General features: G+C 34.9%; 1 protein-coding gene across 16 annotated transcripts in view; it reads left to right on the top strand.

The window, feature by feature from the left end:
- MYO9A (myosin IXA) overlaps positions 1-23,176 on the top strand; it is a 273,318-nt gene that overhangs the window by 191,361 nt on the left and 58,781 nt on the right. For 14 of the 16 annotated variants that reach the window (XM_087428635.1, XM_087428628.1, XM_014780883.2 and 11 more), the window contains 7 exons: positions 587-906; positions 1,518-3,122; positions 6,442-6,541; positions 7,056-7,271; positions 16,153-16,265; positions 19,869-20,011; positions 22,894-23,117. In XM_087428635.1, coding sequence (XP_087284761.1) covers positions 587-906; positions 1,518-3,122; positions 6,442-6,541; positions 7,056-7,271; positions 16,153-16,265; positions 19,869-20,011; positions 22,894-23,117 — 2,721 coding nt within the window. The remainder of the gene's footprint in view (positions 1-586; positions 907-1,517; positions 3,123-6,441; positions 6,542-7,055; positions 7,272-16,152; positions 16,266-19,868; positions 20,012-22,893; positions 23,118-23,176) is intronic. The other 2 variants (XM_087428636.1, XM_087428639.1) reach the window with 2 other exon arrangements.

Here is a 23,176-nt window from a genome sequence, read left to right as displayed (position 1 = left end):
GGCAAAGGAGTTATGTTGTGCCTTAATTTTTGTTGACATAGTTATTTTTATTTAATGGTATTCTGAGTGATATTTGAGAGTTATACATACATCGTTGTTGATATATACTCATCTTGGATGATAGGTACTGTATTTCACATTTATCTGTTTTATTTTCTCCCTCATTGATTTATATGATGGCTGTTTCCCTAGGACCTTTTTTGTTTTGTATAAGAAAATCTTTAGTGTCTTAACCTTTGAAATGTGTGCATGTTAACCCTAAACCCGTTTATATTGGCAAATTGTAGCATGAGAATATAATGTAATTTGTTAAAATTAATTTGTAGAACATTAAAGCATCAAAAATTTTGAAATTATTTTAAGTTGTAAAATTAACTTCATTGAGGTTATATATTACCTAAAATAATTGTTTTAGTCAAGCATATCTGGAAAATAAAAGGTTTTTTTTGCTTTAATCACCCACAATTTAGCTGTTTAGCCATTTCACCTCTAATTATGACATTAGAAATTTATTCTTTTTTTCTTTTTCTGTGAAAATGTGATATAAGATATGACAACAGTTTCTATTATTTTATATTCCCCACAGCGATTCTGGAGGAATTACCTAAATCAGAAGCAAGTCAGAGATGTGGCTATACAGAAGGATGCTTTAGTTATGGCTAGTGCAGCCACTGTTCTCCAAGCTTCCTGGCGTGCTCACTTAGAGAGGCAACGGTATTTGGAGCTCCGGACTGCAGCTGTCATCATCCAGCAGAGATGGAGGGAGCTCTGTAGGCGGAGGCACATGGCTGCCATCTGCATACAGGCAAGATGGAAAGGCTACAGGGAAAGTAAGAGGTATCAAGAACAAAGGAACAAAATTATCCTTTTGCAATCAGTATGTAGAGGATTCAGAGCAAGACAAAGGTAATCTTTGTTGCTATAATAATTACTCTTTCTCTCTTCCCAAGTACTTTGTTTATACCTCTGCTCTAACACTTGCATAACTTGTATTAGAATTGGTTGTGTACAATTTGTCTTTTCCATTAGACTGTGATACTCCTAGTAATTTTAACACCCTTTGTGTGGTCTATAATAGAAGCTAAAAAAGTGTTTATTGAATTAAATTGGATTGAAAACCTGCGTGGTCTATTATTATAACTGCTAAGAGTTAACTTTCACATTTAGGTTGAATCTTTAAAAATTGGCAATGTTAACTGTGTTTACCTTCAGAAACTTTAATTTCATTTTTAAAGTTTACCTAAAAGAAGGATGTTATTAAAATGAGAGCTTTACTTCTGATTTAATTTGTGTTTTGACTAGAATACCCAATTAGGAATAATACACTTAATAAAATATCATCTCATTCATGGAAATAGATTTATGAAATGTGTATCCAAGTTAGTTTAAGAAATACTTAGGTATGGAAAAAAGAAAATTTTGAAACTTTCCATTTTTTTCTTAAATTCTCAGTAAACATATTCTCTCCATTGGTAACCAAGAGATATCTCTAACCCATTTTTTATGTTTTTATATAGATTTAAAGCTTTAAGAGAACAAAGGCTAAAAGAAACAAAACTAGAACTTGGATTGGCAAATATTGAGACATATGGAGCTCTGGAAGTTCAGGGTTCAGACCCTTCAGAATGGGAAGATTGTTCCTTTGACAACAGAGTAAAAGCCATAGAGGAATGTAAATCTGTGATAGAGAGTAATCGAATTAGCCATGAAACTTCAATGGACTATTTGAAGGAGTCCCCAAACAAGCGACAGGAGAGAACCAGAAGCCAAAGTGGTGTGGACTTGCAGGAAGATGTGATTGTAAGAGAGAGACCCAAGTCCTTGGAGGATCTCCACCAGAAAAAAGTAGGTCGGGCCAAAAGAGAAAGTCGGAGAATGAGAGAACTAGAGCAAGCTATATTTAGTTTAGAATTGCTGAAAGTTCGTTCTCTTGGTGGTATGTCTCCTTCAGAGGAACGTAGATGGTCTACAGAACTGATGCCTGAGGGTCTTCAGTCTCTACAGGGTACACCTGATAGTGAAAGCTCTCAAGGAAGTTTGGAACTTCTGAGCTGTGAAGAAAGCCAAAAGAGCAAACTAGAGCCCATAATTTTAGATGAAGGAGATTTTCAGTTTTCATCACCTAAGATATCTAGCAGTCCAAAATTTGCTTCACAAGACAGTGCCCTCAGTGCCTCAAGTGAGACTAACCATACATTGTTTCAAAAGAGGGCACCCTCTGACTCAGTGCATTTGAAGAATGGGACTATGAAGGAAAAACTACGTTGCAGTTCTGAATCGGTTACCTATAAGCCACAGCTAAGAGACTCTTTTATTTCAAATAGTCTGCCTACTTTTTTTTATATTCCCCAGCCAGACCCGCTGAAAACAAGTTCCCAGCTAGACACAAGTATCCAGAGAAACAAACTATTGGAAAGTGAAGAAACACTTCCCGCTCTTACTTTGGATATCAATAGGGAAGCCAGAAAGTACCACTTCTCAGAAGAAAATCAAGTTGTTCCTTCTTTGAATACAGATGCTTCTAATACTGTGCTTAAGAAGTTAGAAAAGCTAAACACAGAGAAGGAAGAAAGGCAAAAGCAGTTGCAGCAACAGAATGAAAAAGAGATGATGCAACAGATTCGCCAGCAAACAGATATTTTAGAGAAGGAGCGTAAAGCCTTCAAAACAATTGAAAAGCCAAGAATTGGAGAGTCTTTTCTGGCACCATCTTTCCATCAATCAAAGCAAAGAGTAGAGAGGCCGTCCTCTCTCCTCATCCTGAATACCCCAAATAAGGAAGAACCCAGTGTACTAGGGCCTCCATCAGTAAGTGTGAAAGATGCAGCTCTTGCCCCAAAAGACAGTCCCTCTGCTCACTTACCCCTGAAGGACCAACCTGTCGCCCTGTTCTTTGGGAGAAAAGAAGGCTCATGCCAATCTAGTATGGTCAAGGAATTATCCGAGACAGAGAGAATGTCCACCCAACTGAATGTAGCCTATAAACTCTCTAATAAGGGCATTTCAAAAAGAGAACGCCTTAGGCCTACTCAGTATTATAGCCACAAATCTGATGACCCTTCCAGAGATGGAGCTGCTAGGACCATATTCTTCACGCCAAAGGACACTATGAGTATTTCCCTGTAAGTGAAATGTTTATTTTTATGTTTAAATTGGAAACTTTTTGGAGAATTTTATTAAGGTGCCTTGATCTTCCTCCACTATTTGTATGAGTGCTACTCAAATTAGCCATTTTCTCTGTGTAAAAAAATTCTCTAATTGTTGACTCCACCAGCCACATGAAATTGGATATAATTATACCCTAGGAATCTTAGACTAAGCATAGATAGCAGAGTTTTTTGTTCTTCCCCGTTAAGTGGGAAAGCATTTGTGCAGGGCAGTACAGTCCCTGTTAAACATAGTATGCGTTCAGCAAGTGCTGGTTGCCTGAGAGCTATTAGGTGTAGCAGTCCAAGCTAGTGTCAGGCTTTAAAGTTAATGTGCTTTGTCCCAGCTTTTGGCCTATTTATGGCCTTCTTTAAGTTCTTTATACTTTTTTTGTGTGTTAAAAGACACAACATAAAATTTACCATCTTAACCATTTTTTAAGTGTACGGTACAGTAGTGCTAACTATGTGCACATTGTTTGCAACAGAGCTCTAGAACTTTTCCATCTTGCAAAACAAACTCTATTACCCATTGGACAACAACTCCCCTTTTTCCCTTTCCCCAAGCCCCTTGCAACCACCATTCTGCTTTCTATTTCTAAGGGTTTGACTATTTTAGATACCTCATGTAAGTGGAAGTTCTTTATACTTTTAAGTTTTCTTAACTAGTGGTAGCCATGAGAAAAGCATTTTTAAGTGGTACATAAAAACAAATTTGATAAAATTTAAGATATTTGTATTAAGTCTTTGTACACAGTGGATTCTTTCAGTTCTTGTGGGAGAATATATGGTTTAAATGAAAGGAGTGCTGTATCTTAGGGCTAAAAAAATTAAATTTCACATTAAGTATGAAAATAACTTTTTCTCTCTTATAATAGCCTGCGCTTTTAAATCTTTCAGTCTTTAAAATTGCATACAGATTCTATAGAAACTCTCTGTAAATATGGGCGAGAGATCCTTGATACTTTATTTTTCTACTAAGGATTTCTATACAAAATTATGAAATACTGTTGGACTAAGTGACTGTTTGAGGTCCTATTCCTGCCCATTAACGTAGAGATTGCCTAGAAGTTCAAAGACTCTGTGTAGCATATAAGCCCATCAGAGAGCATTGAAAACATATTATTTCCTGTGATTCTGATTTAAGTTTAGTGATGTGAGATGTGTTTGTGTGTGAAAGTGTATGTGTGTGTGTAGTTGTTGGATCCCTGAATCTGTTTTGTAGAAGACGTACTTATAGATTTCAGAAAACATTAATCATCCTTGTCAATTACTCTTTTTATCATTTTTCCAAGAGTCTACTTGATCTAGTTTGCTTTACCTCATTAAAATCAATTTATCTTCAAAATAATTATATATTAGATTGCTTATGTGAAAGCTTAAGTAAAATTCTTCCTTCAAATCTTCTCTTATTTATAAGTAATACTAGAAACCTTAGCATTTTATAGAATCTTAGATGTTGATGTTTCTAAATTATCTAGTCCAGTTTCCACATATTATAGATTAGGTCACTGGGGCCTGTAGAGGTGAAATGACTTGTTCAAGGTCACATATTTAGAGAAATAGCTGGGACTAGAACTTCAGTTTCATAATTAGGAATCAGCATTGGGTTTCATGATTAGGAAGTAACATTACATTAATTTTTTTTTATGCCATAGTGGTTATAAGTACATAGTAGTCTTCATCTGGTTAATGAGGGAGAACAAAAAAGAAATCATGGAGAAATCTAAAGAAAATGCTTTGAGTTTAAAAGTTGGTTAGGGTGGTCAGGTGCTATCAAATGTTCTGTGAATTGTTTCTCTCTTTGGAGAACAAATCAAAGGCCAATAGGCTCAACTGTGGCAAGAGGTATTTTAATGGCCAAAAGGGAATCTTTAGGACGACTTAGGATTGCTAGGCTTGATCATACACAGTCAAAAAGGGAGATCTCTGAGAAGCCTTTAGTTAGGAAAGATTACCATCTATTTAGGTTTGTTTAGGGATTGTTTCATAGGGTAGAGGATAGGATAACCTCTAATGGCCCTTAGGCCTTCATTTATAAAAATTAAGATTTTGAATGGAAAATCAATTAGTCTGCCAACTCATAAGTTAATGTTTACTTTAAACTCAGCACTATGCTAGAAGGTAAGATATGATTCTCAATGAGCTTACAGTCTTGCTAAGGAGAGATTAGCAATATATTGTTGATCAATTTTAAGACCCATGGTGCTGAGTTGATATAGGCAATTGGAGCCATGAAAGTGCAGGTTCTATTCAGATTTTCTTCAGGTGCCGACATCCATTTCTACACAGAATTTAATGATAAAGCAGTCACATCGTGTGGTTATTCATGCAAAAATAAATTTTCAGAAGCTAACACTATACCATCTGTATGGTTTGGGGCATACTTTTAGCTTGATATCAATTTCTTATCCTGCTAGTGTTGATTTTATTCTGTACAACTTCAGGTTTTAAAACTAAGACAGTAGGGCTGGCCCTGTGGCTTAGCGGTTAAGTGCACGCGCTCTGCTACTGGCGGCCCGGGTGCGGGTCCTGGGCGCGCACCGACACACCGCTTCTCCGGCCATGCTGAGGCCGCATCCCACATACAGCAACTAGAAGGTTGTGCAACTATGACATACAACTATCTACTGGGGCTTTGGGGGAAAAAAAAAAAGGATTGGCTATAGATGTTAGCTCAGAGCCGGTCTTCCTCAGCAAAAAGAGAGGAGGATTAGCATGAATGTTAGCTCAGGGCTGATCTTCCTCACAAAAAAATAAAATAAAACTAAGACAGTAGATACAAGCTACAGAGAGATTTCAGAAAGAAAATTTGTTGATCAATAGAAATCATCTCGGTATAAAACAAAGTAATGAGGTCCTCATCATTTGGTGGCTATTTATCAGATATTTTATAATGATTAGAGTAAAAAGCCCCTTCTAAGACTAATTCTAAAGATTTGGGGATTTGGTATTTTCCCTTTCTCAAAATCAAATCCATTTCATTTCTTGAACTAATTTTGCTGCTACTGTTCTTAAACATATGTCATCACAGTGGAATTTACCCAGTGATTATCACGGCAGGGCCTCTAGTAATTCAGTCATACCTGTAAATTCTTGGTAATATTATTAATTTGGTAAGCAGAAGAAATTTGATATATTGTTTTGGGAATTGAATAAGATCTGGAAGTATTTATGGAATTTTCTGGAATTCTTTGACCTGGCTTTTTACACTATATTTCATGCTGTACTTTAAGACTGCTGCCATGAGCTATCTGCTAGGAATTGAAATGTAATCTTGTTGTTTTATCATAAGTGTCAACAAGGAAACCTTAAACAGTGGAAATCCTCAACTCTGTAAACAAGATGAACCAGCTTGGAAACCTGTGAAGTTAACTGGGCCGGGCCAAAGAGAGGTAAGGATTGAATTTTATTTATCTGTCTTCTGTGCAAAATAGGTGCACGCTATTTTGGAAGTTGTTATTCTTGTAGGTAGAGCACCTCATCTACCCATTTACTTCCACGTGTTTATAGAGAAAGGAGTCCTGAGTTAAGTCTGTTATACTTAGGGAAGTGTAGTTTAGGCAGGGAATGGTGCTTAAAAAAACCCAGATTATATTTATAAAAAAGTTGCTAAGAAAAAGAAGGCAATTTATGCAAGTGACTTTGGTGACTTATTATGGCAGTGAAAGATGACTTTCTTGGCTATGGAGAAGAACAGTGTAGATTTAGTTTCCATTCTTATCCTTTGTCCAGAGTAATGTGTATGGATTGCTTTGGTTATCCTTGTCACTTCTAGTAGAAAGGGCACTGTGGGGCGGAGGGATGTTTCAAGAAATTCTTGAGCTCTCTGATGTCTTTCATTGGCATCATCTCCAAAAAAAACAAAACAAAACCTTGTTGTGTTATTTGTTTTATCATTTGGTCAAGCAGGTTGCCAGACCGGCCCATAAAAAGAAAGCTCGAATGGCGCGGACGCGCTCCGATTTCTTGACTAGAGGTACTTGTGCCGATGGGGAGGGGGATACAGAGGAAGATGATTACGATGACATTATTGAGCCCCTTCTCTCCCTTGACCAAGCTTCTCACTCTGAGCTAGGGCCTATACCCAGCCTGGGTCAGGCCTCTCACAGTGACTCCGAAATGGTAATTTTACAGCAATATAAGAAAAATAGGCAACAAGCAAATGTGATGGGAATAGTCTTTGCTAATCTAAAGCTAACCTTCACAGCTTCTTCCCCATATAATGGTTTGTACATGGGAAACCTCAGTGAACACAGCAACTAAAGCTAAACTTTAATTTAATAGGACTCAGATAAAGAGCCCTAAAACAGTATATGTCAAATCATAAATTAGGCAAAATTCAGGTTATTTAACTTAGCACTAATGTAGAAATTTTCTGTGTTATATCTTAAAAGGTCTCAAGCAGGGACCCTCAATTATTTTTTTGTGGGTCATACGATCTCTGTTGCAACTCCTTAACTCTGCCACTGTAGAGTGAAAACAGCCATGGACAATATGTAAACAAATGGGCATGGCTGTGTTCCAATAAAACTATTTCCAAAAATAGACAATGGGCTATTTTTTGATCTGCTGGTCATAGTTTGCTGATCCCTCCCTGATCTAGAGAATAGGGTATATGTTAAATAATCCCATAGCTTTTAACTGAAATGGTATTCTGTTTTCTTTCCTTCTTTCTTTTTTTTTTTTTTTGCCTTTAAACTTCCTTCAACTCCCCCATTTTTTAGTAATAGAAAATAAACATGAGTTTTTAAACATTTAATGACCAATGCCAAAAATGTCTCTCTGTACCAACCCAGCCAAGTGGAAGGCTGTATGTAATGTGAATTTGTATTAATCACAAATTATAACATTGGAGTCATATATGAATAAAGCTGCACTATTTTGGCTAAGAATATAATTTTATCATCATATCTCAACCAAAATTAGGTGTATATAGTTTGGCAAGTATGAATGCATTTATGGATATAAAGTATTTGATTTTGGAATTGTCCTGGGAAATAACCAATATAAGGACCCTGTATGTCCAATATGTCTAAAACATTATCACTGATGAAGTGGAGTGATATGCATTTTATTTCCTTGCATGTCCTTAATTAAGTTGAATCTCTTAATGTTCTTTAATATCTGTTCCTTATGGAAGGAAAATTTTAGGATGGACTTCTTTTGACTCATTAAATATTTTCTCTTTGAATTGTTTTAAACTGTTTGATTGTGCCAAAGACCTAGTTAATTAAAATTTCTACTAATCCAGAATACCCTTATTATCTTTATTTTTTATTGGAGATAGACCCAGTTTTTAAATGATAATAGTGATATTCTAAGAAAGAAACAACAAAAAGAGAAAAATGTACATGACCAGTTCTCTAATTATACAAATGAGTTGTTACCCTGAGCCAAACTGTAGGATTGTAAAAGTTGGAAATAATCTATATCCATTAATATTTATAATTAGAGCCAAAGCCCTCTCTTCAGTGTAGGATTAAATAACTCTGTTTTAGAGGTGCCCTATTTTTGAGTTATAAATAGTAAAACATACTCTATCATATGATTAGTAAAGATAAAATTTTGTAAGGGAACAAACTAAAATTTTTTTTTGAGGAAGATCAGCCCTGAGCTAACATCTGTTGCCAGTCTTCCTCTTTTTGCTTGAGGAAGATTTGCCCTGAACTAACATCTGTGCCAGTCTTCCTCTATTTTGTATGTGGGTAGCCACCACAGCATGGCTTGATAAGTGGTATAGGTCTGCACCCAGGATCCAAACCCATGAACGAACCCAGGCCACCCAAGTGGAGCATGCTGAACTTAACCACTATGCCACCAGGCTGGCCCTAGGAACAAATTAATTTTAATGAAAAGTACTGGTTATATTTTTTTAGTGTAACTGGAGAGCATAGGAGCATAGTTAAATTCTCTAAAGTGTACATAGATTTTTCGTTTGTGGAAGAACTTAGCATTTGTAATGGCGGTTTTGTTCCTGAGAGTTTCCTTTGTTACAAACCTTAATCCTTTTGGTGATAGAATTCTTTCTCACTGAGAACTCTTACTGAGATGAACCAGGAAGTTGGGCTTTCTGCTTGGAGCATTCAGCGCCTTTAAGGGGTTCTAGCTGGTAGCCTCTGCCTATAATTCTGTTCACCTGCTTGACGGTCACTGCATGCCGGTAGTTGTAGAGCACCCCCTGCACAATGTGTTAGTCATCTCTCCAGCTTTCTTACTGTCCTTCTGTTCCATCACTAGCTATTTTAGGAACAGGTGGTGGTGGTTGTTTCTGGTGGACACTTGCATGAAGAAGCTTTGCTTTCTAGAATATGCTGATAGATACTTATTGGGGTTGGGGTGGGAAAGGTAGGAACAATTTTAAAATGTTTCTGTTTGTTTATCTTGAAAATATGCCATGTTCTAAAGTTATCTGATACTGTGAAGATGAAGACTAATTGTTTCTAAATGGAATCTACTGCATTCTCAAAATCCAGATATCTTCAGGATTTTAAATGGGTTGGATTTTCTGGGCACATGGATTTTTAAAAACTGGACAATCGTGGTTTTTTTCTGGACAAAGTGATCCCATCACTCTGACATTTACTGAGAAGTGTGTCGTTCAGTCTGGAAGAAGCTATCTGACTTTTCAGTTGTGAAATAACTGATCTAATCGGATAAAGACAGTTACAAATGAAGTACCTGAGGGGGGTTTGATAAGCATTACCTCCTGAGTTGGTGAATTGAGGAGTGGAAGCCAGAGTAGTAGTTTCCTTGTTTATGACTTTGGTGTTTTTTTAAGTTCCTATTTTTAACTCTGCTGTTTGAATAACTGTTTAGTCTCTCTATGCTGCTCTCACTAAGTTCTTATATCCACTATGTTGGCTTTTACCCCAGAAGAATATGTTCTGCTAAGCAATACTTTTAAGGTGGCTTTCATATAGTTTTTTAGTCTCTCCATCTTCTGGGTGGTAAGTGGGTTGGTAAAATCATTTCTATCCCTTATTTGTAGGATTGATATAGGTAGCATTATAGGTTTTTTTCTGTATAGTTTCTTCTACCATCCCCCAGACTCAAAGCACTCTTCTCTGTGGGCATGATTCCCAAATAGTGCTCCAGAATTTGTCTTTTTTATCTCCAGTATGATAAAACTAAATTTCTCATTTCCCCCAAAAACTGCTGTCACTTCTCATATTCCTGTTTGTTATTCTCTTAGATACCCTCCAATCTTTATCTGTGTTGAATTTTCCTTCTCTCCACTGTCTGCTCCACAAAAAACTGCCAGAAAAACCTGTTGATCAAGCAAGGCTAAGTTTATTAACTTATTTTACAGTAAGGGAAGACTTTCTGCCTTGACTAGATCTTAGTAATTTCTCAGAAAGGGGGCATCAGGAGAGGAAATTTATAGGATTTTAAGGCCTAGGCTGGTGATTTTGAGGTGGGTCTTGCAAGTTGGGAAACTGGTTGATATTGAACAAAGTTTATGATGTAAGAGGTTTGGATTGTTGGCCCCAGGACAGCAGCCATACTGTTGAATACACTTAGTATTTATATGTGCATTTTATTTCTCCAGAAAAGTCAGGAACAATTTATAGCATTGTGATTCTCTGCTCTTTGAAGATTTGATAGAATTTCCCTATGAAACCATCTGGGATTGGTACTTTTTTGTGGCATAATTCCTTGATAAATTCCTCTTTTTTCCTTCTAGGGAAATTAATCTTTTAAGGTTTCTATCTAATAGGTTCAGTTTTGGTAAATAGTTTTTCTTATGAAACGATCCATTTCATCTAACTTTTCAGACTTCTTTGCATAGAGGTCTGGAAAGCAGTCTCTTATGATTTTTGAAAGTTCTTTGTTTCAGTGGTTTTTCCCTTTTGTCACTTCTTATTTTGTAGATTTGTGTTTTTTCCTTTTTTTCAAGTTAGCTAATCATTTGTCTGTTTTGTTACTTTTTTAAAAATAACAAGATTTTGATTTATTACACCTTTTTTTCTCTATTCTCCACTGATTTCTGCTTTTACTTTTATTATTTATTTCCTTGTGCTTTCTTTTGGTTTACTTTCTTATTTTTCTAGCTTTTGAGTGGCGAATTTAATTCATTTATTTTATTTATTTTTATTGATACAATTTTTTAAGGCAATAGATTTTTCTCTGATCACTACTTCAGATGTATATCTCATTTATTATAATGTGTAAAGTTTTTATTTTTTAGAAAATCTGTAATTTCAGTTGATATTTCTTTTTTTACTTAAAACTTTAGTGAAAAATTTTTACTTTTCAGAGAAGGAGCCTTTTTGTTTTTTAATTTTTATTAGTTTCTAGTTTTATTGTATCATGATCAGAGTATTTGTAATGTTTCTATTTGATCAAATTTACTGGTATTTTCTTTATTACTTAATATGTAATCACTTTTTATGAACATACCATGTGCATTTGATAAGCTGTATTCTCTATTCAGAATGTAATTTCAATATGTATCCATAATCTCTACCTTACTGATTATGTTGTTTGTCTTCCATAGCCTTATTTTTTTTTTTTTTTTGGAAGGTTGATCTATCTTATATGGAGAATGCTGTGTTCAAGTCTCCTATTATTCATGGTGAATTGTAGCTTTTAGTATTAAAGTGCCCTGCATCACATTCAGTGCTTTTTGCATGGATTCTACTTAAATAAAAATGTCACAGCCTCTGTTTTCTTATTATTTCCATTTGCCTGGAATACTTTTGCTCATCCCTTTATTTTTAGCCTTTCTGGATCCGTTTGTTTTAGATTTGTGTTTTCAATGCAGTATAATTGGGTCTTGCTTTGTGAGCCAAATAAAAATTTTTTTCCTTAATAGATGAGTTAAATCTATTCATATTTATTGATATAACTGATAGATTCAGTCTCAACTCTTTCTTATAATTTTTTGTTATGTGTTATGTTAAATTTGCTGTTACCTTTTTTTTGCTCTTTCATTTTTTTAAATTTCTTTTAATATTTAGGAAGGGTTGTGTTCTTGTTCTATTGGTTATTTACCTTTGTATATAATTTTTTAAATGCCTTTAGTTTACTATCTTTTTATTTAACCAATTATTCTCTAATCATTTTTTAATGAATAATATTCTTTAATTCTCACCTACTGTGACACAACTATTGATGAATTAATTCTAATCTCTATTTTCTTCTCCCTTCTACTCCTCTTTTTTAGGCTTTCATTTCTACTTTGTCAGAACATATAATTTTACATATTATTCTTTACCCTAGTCCCCACCTTTGTTTTTGTCTTAGATCTGCTATTAAATATATTAAATGATTAAATGATCAAATATTTTACTGACATTTCTCCATTTATCTCTTGGTTAGATGAATCTCTTCCTCTTGTAGATTATTCACAAAGGGCTCATAAATATGGAATTCCCTGAGTTCTTTCTATATCCTTGATATATGAAGGGACATCTTGGCTACATATAAAATCCTTAATTCATACTTTCTTTCCCTGAATTTTTTGAAAATGCTATTTTATTGTTGTCTTACTTTATTTGTTATTTTTGGTAAGTCTATTGCCAGTCTAATTGTCTTGCCTTTGTAAGTTATTTGATCTTTTTAGTTGGAGGCCTTCAGAATTTTTTTCTTTATATTTAAAATTTAGGATATGTCTTTAAGTTGATAATTACAGACTAATTATCCCATATACCTGCAGGACTGTGTCAATGTGTAAATTCTGGTCTTGCCTTATTTTGGAAAGTTTTCATGGATTATAGTTTTAAATATTGGTTATGTTCTATCATTTTGTTTTTCTTGTTTAGGAACTCCAGTTATAAGTAAGTTTTTTCTTCTTTTCCTGTCTTCCATTTCAACCACCTCCTTTCTGACCCTTTTTAGTTATTTCTTTATATCATTTTATATTCTTTATTATCTTCCTGCCTTTGTTCAGTCCCCTCTAAATTTCCATTTGTACTTTTTCTCCCTTAGGCATCTTGTAAGTTAGTCTTCATTTCACCATCTGCCCTGAGTTCATTCAAAATCTCTTGTCATTTCTTCCTGGGTTTGTTTTTTTGGTTCATTTCTAGTTTTAATTTTTGAATTTCTGATTCAAGATGGCGTTTCATATGTATGAGGATATTTAATTCATTTTTTTAATTTATTTTTTTATTGAGGTCATAATAGTTTATAACATAGTGAAATTTCAGTTGTACATTATTATTTGTCAGGGGCATATAGATGTGCCCCTTCAAAAATGTGCCCACTCTTCAGCTCCCAACCCCCCCGAAACCACTAAACTGTTCCCTCTGTCCATATGTTAGTTTATCTTCCACATATGAGTGACATCATATGGTGTTTGTCTTTCTCTGTCTGACTTATTTCACTCAATATAATACCCTCAAGGTCCATCTATGTTATTGCGAATGGGAGGATTTTGTCTTTTTTTTACGGCTGAGTAGTATTCCATTATATATATATACCACATCTTTTTTATCCAGTCATCAGTCGATGGGCACTTGGATTGCTTCTGCTTCCAATAATGTTGCAATAATGTTGAATAATGTTGCAATGAACATAAGGGTGCATAAGTCTCTTTGAATTGTTGATTTCAACTTCTTTGAATAAATGCCCAGTAGTGGGGTAGCTGGGTCATATGGTATTTCTATTTGTAATTTTTTGAGAAATCCCCATACTGTTTTCCATTAATTCATTTTGAGTTACAGTTTTTTGCTTCATGCTTGGTTTTTTCTGGTGGGAGGTAGGGTGAATCAACAGAGTTGTTTTGGTTCTCATTTTGGTTCTCATTTTCTTTGTTTATTATTGTAGCTTGTGTAGATTTTATATGTTTTAATTTATTCATTTTGTGCATTTGGTGTAGTGTACAAGATAATAAGTTCAAGAGCTTCCTCTTCTGTCAGTGTAGCCAAGTACAGATTCTTTTACAGAAAGCCTGTTTTGGGTTTGTTTGTTTTGTGGTGGTGGAGGCAATATTGTGTCCTCCATGTTTTGTTTCTCTTTTGCCTTGCTGGATTCTAAATTTTCCCCTTCTGCTTTTTTTCTCTTTATTACCCAGTCTCTAAAGGGCACACTTTCCTTCCTTTTTACCTTCTTTTTTCTCAGAAGCAAAGCCTTTAAAAATGTGACCTTGAATCACATGCTATATTAAATCCTTTCCCTTTAGTCAGTTCTCTAATCTACCAGTACTTGATAACATTTGTGTCAGTTTTGAGTCGTTATAGATGGATCGATTTCTTTTCCTCATCATTGGTCATATATTCTTATTTCTTTGCACACCTAATTATTTCGTATTGGATACCTGACATTGTAAATTTTGCCTTGTTGGGTGCTGGATACTTTTATATTTGATTAATATTCTTGAGACTTTTATATTCCAGTAATATTCCAGAGGTTTCTTCTGGAAGAAATTGGGTCCTTTTAGGTCTTCCTTTTAAGATTTGTTAGGCTCACTGTATTCAATACTGGAAATTTGCTAAAAGAATAGATTTCAGGTGCTCTCACCACCAAAAAACAAAAGAAGTAGCTATGTGAGGAGATGATATGTTAATTAGCTTGACTGCTGTAATCATTTTACTATTTATAAGTAAGTCAAATCGTCATGTTGTACACCTTAAATATATACATTTTTATTAAATAAAATAAAGATTTGTTAAGTTCAAACCGAGCAGTACTTAGTCTAGGGCTCATTATTCTTGTCTGTTGAGGCAAAATCCTCTGTGTACTTTCCCAGTGCCCTGGGAATCATAAAGTGACATACCTGACTCTTGGGCATAGGCACTACCACCGACCTTTTGTGAGTGTGGGCACTACCTTTAATCCTTTCCAGTGGTCCTTTCCTTAATCTTGGGTAGTTGTCTGACACAGAGGTATTGATTAGTACACAGCTAAATACTCAATGGGGACCCTCTGAAGATCTCCAAAGTTCTTTCTTTGTGTGTCTCTCTCCTCTCCAGTACTCTGTCTTTTGGTCTCTAGTCACTTTGGTCTCTCTGTGCTTTCAGCTTCATGTGTACAACTCAGAGAGTCTGCCGAGGTTCACCTGGATTCCCCTTCTCTGTGTCACAGCCTGGAAACTGTTTCAAGGCACTAAGCTGGGGCAGATATAGGACTCACTTCCTTTGTTTCCCATCTCTCAGGGATAACTGTCCATCATCCTGATAACTGCTGTTTCATATTATGTTGTCTGGGTTTTTGTTTTTGGTTGTTTTGGGTAAAAGGATTAAAAAAGTCCCTGTTACTCCATCTTCGCCAGGAGAAGTCTGTTCTTTAAATTTTAACAACTCAAGATATTTTCTATTTCTGTTGATAAGGCCATAGTCAAGCAGATGAAAAGGCTAAGGAAAAGATATTATAACTATAGAAAAACAAAATATTAAGAAATGACTTGAATAGGTAACAAGAAATTCTCTCCTCTAATTTGGATTGTCTGTAAAGGGGCACATTATAAACAAATGGAACAAGAATTGACAATTCAAATTCAGGTCCCAGTTTGATAGCCATATAAGTTGTTTATAATTTAGACAATTAGTGGTGATAATGATCTTTTCTTCTTTGGTCCCTTGGTTTTTCTTATCTTCCTGTGTTCTAGCTCTTTTAAATCCTTGTGTACTAAGAATCTATAATTGCAAGTTAAGCCATAAAAATAATCATCACCTTTTAGGGACAAATAAAAGGAGGTATGAAAGACTATACTTAGCTTCCTAGATTTATCGGATCCTGGATCTTTTGTCTTTATCTTTAGATGGTTTTGACTTTTTTCTTACCTTTCTACATGATATTCTTTGTTAAATTGGCTGAAAACATGAGCTGGTAGGTCCTATTCAGCATTTTCATTGACCCAATTCTCTTTACTTCAGATTACTCTAGGAAATTTAAATAGAGTTTTTAGTAGGTTCTTTTATTTCAATGAGTCTCTGAATAATATGTATTTTTGTATATTTTTAATAGGTGTAATTCTCAAATAATTCTGTAACCTGAGTTTTAATTACAGTGCTATGATATAGTTACTTGGTTTTACAGTTTTTCACATATGTGATTATTACAGACATCACAGCGATTTTCTTCAATTGAGGAAGAAACAAAACTTCATAAGACTATGTCTCAAGGAGAGATTACAAAGTTGGCAGTGAGACAGAAGGCTTCAGATTTGGATATAAGGTATAAAGTATACACTTAGAGTTAATAGGGGTAATGTAATTTTATTACTAATTGACTATAGTTAAATACTGAACCTCTTTTTAAAAGCATAATTGATAGAATAGCTAGTTTTGAAATTTATCTATTTTTCAACAAATATTAAGTACCTACTGTGTGACAGGCACATAATATAGTTCAGATATATATATATATGTAATGAGCTTTATCTTTCTATATGTTTAGCAGTGTGATTTGGGCAAAGTCTTTAAAATCATTCTGTGACTTGTGATTTTTTTGTTGTAAAAGAAAAGAGATTAGACCAGATGAGATTGAAAATATTTTCCAGCTTTGGACTTGGATTCTGTTCTAAGTTAAGTGTTTTACAAATGGGACTGGAAAAGACTTTCAGGAAATAATTCTGTTCTCTTTAGAAGAGTATATGGGAATTTTTATTTGGCAAGTAAATATCTTTGTGCCTTATTGTGTTATACAAGGCAGTTGGGCCCTCACTGAACACTTGAAGATCACATTGAAATCTGTATGGTTCATAACCGTATTAAAGACCACTTTCTCAATGACTGTAGAGGCATAATCCAAAGTAACCCAAATCCAGAGCAGATTATGCTGGGAGATCAAATTTTGGGAAACAAGATATAACATAGTTGGAAGAACATGCAGCTAGAGATAGCAGATTGAATATATCAATATAATTTCCACTCCTTCCACCAAAATTGCCAAAATGACAAAACCTATACAGGACAAAACAACAGCAACAAAACAACAGGAGACAACAATAATAAAATTGTGGAACCCAAAAAGTAAATAGACAAATTTTAAATGTCTTAATAGACAGGAGAAAGCTGAATTCTAAATCAACTGGGTAAAGCTAAGAAAGAACATCCAGCTGACTGACCTTCCCCAATCCTAGCAGAAAATAGGAGATTCATTCTCTGGAAAGGATAAAACAGAACATCTCTGCACTTGGAGGATACCAGAGACAGTTGAGGACTGGGGTACATATTTGGAACAGGAGCATTTAATGAATGTTTATGTACTGAATATTAAGATCCCCCAGCTTTTTTCCTTTACTCAGCTTCCACATTTCACATGCCCTCTAAGCAGATGGTTTGAAGAGTCTTTGGGGCTCTTGTCCAACCCTCTAGGAAAGAGCTAGAGATATTGGCATCAAAGGCTCTCCATACAAAATGGAGCAGCCAGATAACTGTACAAGGAAGACCATGGTTTGGAAGTCCCATCAATGCACATTAGAGCTTCCAAACAGCTTTTTTTTTACCCGGCTTTTGATAACACATTTGAGGAATCATTTTATATGAAAGAAACTAAGACTAATGGGTAAAATACAACTTGGAAGAAATAAACTATGCAGAGGAAAGGAAATTTCAAGACAGTCAAATACAACTATCAACAGACCTTCTTTGTAGGTAAATATAACTGCATCCATGAAACCAAACAGAATGCATAAGAAAGAAACATTCATAAAGAGCTTTTGAAAATTAAAAATATGATAGCATAAAGAAACAAATCAGAAGAGTTATAAAGAAAGTTGAAGACATCTCAGAAAGTTGAGCAAAAAGATAAAGAGATGGAAAAGACAAGAAAAGATAAGAAAATTAAAGGAGTGGTTCAGGAAATCCAGTGACCCACTAATAGGATCTCTGGAAGACAGAACAAAAAAAATGGAGAAGAGCAAATCATTAATAAAGTAATTCAAGTAAATTTCACAGAACTGAAGGACATGAATTTCTAGATTGAGTGCCAAACATGGGTGAAAATAGACCCATACCAAAAGACGTGTCATTATAAAACAGTGAAGACAAAAGGAATCTCCATTATGATGGTGAAAGTAGCTTTTCAAATGATTGTACAGCAATCACTGAGGGAAACTACGCCAGATTGGAGCAAGTTATAAGGTTTGGGGAGAGATTTCATGTGGGGAGAGATTTCTTCAAGAACATGAAACTGATGGAGTACCTATAATTGAACATGTTGAAAGGAAATATATACAAATGGGGAAACACTTGGAGGTGAATTGTATGTAGAAAAGTGAGCAAATGTAAAACAAAACATTTGTTAACTCTAGAAAACAGATAGGTTATGCACATGCCTCAGTTGTGAATATTATTTACAAATAAAAATAAATAGTGAATATTACTAAAAGAAAATACTATATATTGATCTAACTAAAACTACTATATGATTCTACTGGGGGGACATCAGTGTTTGTGGAGGGTGTAGAACAAGAGTGGTAGAATATGCTTATTCATTAACTGTGGTCACAAGTATGTAGCAATGTAAGTATTGTAAATATTAAAAGAATCAATTAAATCAATTCAAAAGAGTTGCCTCCAGGGAGCAGAAAAGGAATGAGAATGGTAGAAGCATGCTGTCATTTTAATAAGCCTTGTAAGACAATTCTCTTTATACTCTATGGATGTATAAGTTTAAAAAAAAAAAGAACGAAGGAAAAAAGAACACGGGCTTCAAAACCAGATAGACCTGATTTTAAATGCCAGCTCTCTCAGCCATCTGAGCCTCAGTTTGCTCATGTGTAGAGTAAGGATAATAATACCTATTTATCATGATAGTTGTGAAAATTAGGCATATCAAGTGAGGCATAGTGCCTGGCTCCTAGTAGATGCTCAGATTTTTTTTGATTGACTAAATGAACACGCAAAGGAACAAACAAATTAATGTACAAATAAGCCTCCTAGTACGGAGTTAGGATACATGATACATGGTCAGTAAATGTGAGCTGTTGTTACTATCTCAAGGTATTTCCTTGATTTATGTGATGAGAAAGTATATAAGCACTAAGAGTGAGATAATATGCATAGTAGGTGTGATTCTCAACTTTGTCACTCACCGGCTGTGTAACCTTGGGAAAGTTACCTAATGTTTAAGCCTCCAGTTTCTCACCTGTAAAATGGTTATAGTAGTTTGAAAGTAAACTTGTTATAATTAAATAAGGTAATCCTATATAAGCACTTGCAACTGGAGCAAGATAACACAAATAAGTGGTGGCTTTGTTAATTAATATTATTGATAACTCATGAAAATACAATAGTGACATTAAAACCTTTGTTATATAATGGTGAGTGGAAAGGTTTAAAATTGTATCTGCATCATGATGGCAGTGATGTAAAAATGGGCATGCTTATGGATAAAGACTGGAAGGAAATTGACAAAAAAAATGTAAACGAATGTGTTTTAGAGTGATGGGATATCAGTGATTTCTTTATAAGTATTTTCTTTGTGCTTAAGTTGTCATATACTAAATCCAAGCTGAAAGGAGGACAAGAATGAAAAGATATCAGTTCAGAAATCAGAAAACCTGAGTTGGACTCCATTTCCATTGCTTTGTAGCTGTTTTATTTTAGGGAATTATTTAACATCTCTGGGTCTTATTTCTAAGTTCAAGATGAGGAAACTGTCTGCCTTCCAGATGTCTGGATGATAAATTGAAGATTAAATATAATTAAACTTAAGTGTGAGGTTTAAATGAACTAATACACATGAAAGGTCTTTATATAGCTTAAAGTGATGTACAAATATTGTTACTGGGACATGCTGATTTCCATTTTTACCTTTATTTTTTAAAAATAGACCTCAGAGAGCTAAGATGAGATTCTGGGCCAAAGGGAAACAAGGGGAGAAGAAGACTACCAGAGTGAAACCTGCCACCCAGTCAGAGGTTTTGGCACTCTTTCCTGGCTCAGATATGATTCCAGCTCATCAGTTTCCAGAGGGTAAAAACGGACAAAGGGTGGAGATTGTCTTCGTAATTTCTGTTTACTCTTTCTGAAGGTTTACTATTCCTCTAGTATTCATAATGGCAGTCCTATTGGCTAGATGTTCTAATGAGATAAGACCAGGATTGTTAAATCCTTTCTTAACTAAAAGATAATTGTAAAATTACATTGTACCTATAATAGAAGTTCCAAGGAAATGTGGCACAAAATGGTGAAACAACAACTTCAAGAATCATTGTGAATCTTCGGTTAGCCTCAGTTTTCTAAAATGTAAAAGGTTAGCCGTCATTCATTCACTTTACAAATATTTATTATCAGTAAAAATTAATAAGATAGAGGCTGGCCCACTGGTTAAGTTCATGCACTCCACTTTGGTGTCCCAGGGTTCACGAGTTCAGATCCCAGGCACGGACCTACATACTGCTCATCAAGCCATGCTGTAGTGGCGTCCCACATACAAAATAGAGGAAGATTGGCACTAGTGTTAGCTCAGTGAAAAATCTTCCTCAAGCAAAAAGAGGAAGATTGGCAACAGATGTTAGCTCAGGGCCAATCTTCCTTACACCCCTCAAAAAATAATAATAATAAGATAGCAGCTAATATTTGAGTGCTTACTACATACAAGGTACTGTACTAAGCATGTTGTATATATTAACTTGATCGTCAGCAGTTTTTTGAGGTTGGTATGATTATTATTCCCAGTTGGTAGATGAGAAAACTGAGGCACAGAGAAGTTATTTGCTTTTTATACATGTATAGTAATTGGCAGAGCTGAGATTTGAAGCCAGGCAGTCCAACTCCAGAGTCCACATTCTTTACCACTGTGCTGTATATTAGGTACCTGCCATATGTCAATGTCTGGAACTTTATAATGGTAACTGTTATTTTAACTTTTGGGCCATCAATCATAACACATTTGAAAGTACCCAACAATTGAGAAAATTGGAGTTTCTAAATGCTAGAATTACTAACTCTCTAAGGATTCCAATATCACAGTATTAGAAGATTACTTCCTAAGCCCTTTGCTCAAGTATCTGTGAGAGTTTTTAATTACTCTATAAAGATGCCAGTCATCTTCAACAGGGATGTACCTCAGAAGGGAGAATGTAGTAATGAGTGGGTGAAATACTAGTATTGAATAAAATAGAAAGATGTCCTAGGAAGAAAGTTATTATCTCTTATCAAAAGATAGAACAGACTCAATTAAAATAAGTAAACAAAACTTCTCATATCTAGGATAAGATAAAGGGACAAGGAGGAAAGATCATCAAACTTTACATAGGAATTGATGACTCAGAACAGAGGCACCTGTGGATCAGAGGAAAAAATGGTGGAGATGTAGTTAGAGCCCTGTTTTTGTGTCTTGTAGCTTTGCTCCTATCAGTTGGCAAACTGATATGGATAAAACCAATAATGAATTAAGTGAATACTATAAGTTTAGTTTGGAAAATTTGGAATTTCTTACCATTACATTACTAAGAGGATCAATTTCATATATCTTATCTGGTTTACAGTAATCATTCTAAAATTTGCATTTTCCACTGCTAATTCCCAAGAAGGAAGCATAAAGTTCTTTAGTTGAAGCATATATTATTACAGACTTCATTGTCTGTATACTTTATAAGCATACATGTATAAAAATTAAGATTGTAGTTTTTTATTTATCTTTGGATAGAAATTCATTAAGGTAGCCATTGTTTTTAATGCTGAAATAGGATTATAAACAGTTTTTTTAATAACCATTATTTCTTTTATTTTAAGAAAGATACTGACTTAGCTAAATGAAATAATTAGATACTTATATATCTAGGTTATATAATGAAATTAAAATCAGTTGATACCAATTTGAATATGCTTGGATCCTATATCCTTATAATTTTTATTCTGGTGCCATATCTGGGATTGGGTTTGTCTCTCTGGGATGGGGTTTGTCTCACCTCCTGAGATGGCATTTAGCATGTAGGAGGCTGCTTCTTTCTTCATTATCTGAATTAGCTTTCAAATGGAATGGGGATATACCATTGGACAGAGGGTAAAGTGAATACATGTCGGGGAAACAAACAGATAAGTGAAATGAGAAGGGGCCAACATTCTCATCAAGCCACAGGTAGGGCTTTGGCAAATCCAGTGTAGTTCTAGATTGTAATGGACTACTTAGATTCCAGGTTCTCTGGTGTAAACAATTGCAGAGAAAATTTGCTGTGCTTTCCAATATTGTATACAAAGCTAATTCATTCCAGGAATTCTTTGAGAAATTCAGTTATTTGGGAAATGTATAAGAAAATGCTAAATACTAAGGAGACCCAAGCAGAAGTGAACCAGTTGAGTTACCTGGCTCCCTAAACAGGTTGCAAGGCTACACCAGATATTATCACTGAAGCATTTATGGCTTTAGACCCTAGTAAAGAAATAATAATTATCAAACTTCACTGGTTTATTGGACTTATTTATAGCTAGATGTTCTTTCAAACAAAATAAAGTTATGACTGGGTTAACAATCAGCATTTAACATGCTGGTGTGATTGTGTATTCCTCTTTCTTCTCTTTGGGACTGAGGTCTTTGGGATCCAGGCTTCAGTTCTATAAGACACTTCCATCCAGGTTATCAGTATCAGACCTCAGCTTCTTGGGAGACATGATAGCATTTCCCATTGAAATGTGGTAATTCTTAAATATATTTTCTGTCCAAATGTGCAATCCGGATTTGTTGCCTAAATGCCTGACCTCAAACATTAGTGTTACTTTGCTTTTCAGATATTTACATATTTTTCCTTCAGTGACTCACTAAAGGCATTTAAACTTAAAAAGAAGAATCTGGAGATTTCCATATTTTTACTAAATTTTTTTTTTTTTTTTGGATACTCTGTCTTGAATTGTAGAATTAACTCAACATCACCCAAGTCCTCCTTTGAGCCCAGAATTGCCTGGTAGTTGCCGGAAGGAGTTCAAAGAGAATAAAGAGCCTTCTCCAAAGGCAAAGCGCAAGCGAAGCGTGAAGATCAGCAGTGTGGCTTTGGAGTCTATGCATTGGCAAAATGACTCTGTTCAGATCATAGCAAGTGCCAGCGATTTAAAAAGCATGGATGAATTTCTTCTGAAAAAGGTACACTTTGTGTGCTGAGTTAGGCCCCTGAGCAGCTTTGACTATGGAATACTTGTGTG

Source organism: Ceratotherium simum, chromosome 3, assembly GCF_057802395.1.
Source record: "Ceratotherium simum simum isolate JZ-2026a chromosome 3, ASM5780239v1, whole genome shotgun sequence".
Taxonomy (NCBI): Eukaryota; Metazoa; Chordata; class Mammalia; order Perissodactyla; family Rhinocerotidae; genus Ceratotherium; species Ceratotherium simum.
The sequence above is the reverse complement of the archived record's forward strand: the minus strand, read 5'-3'. Positions and strand labels throughout refer to the sequence as shown.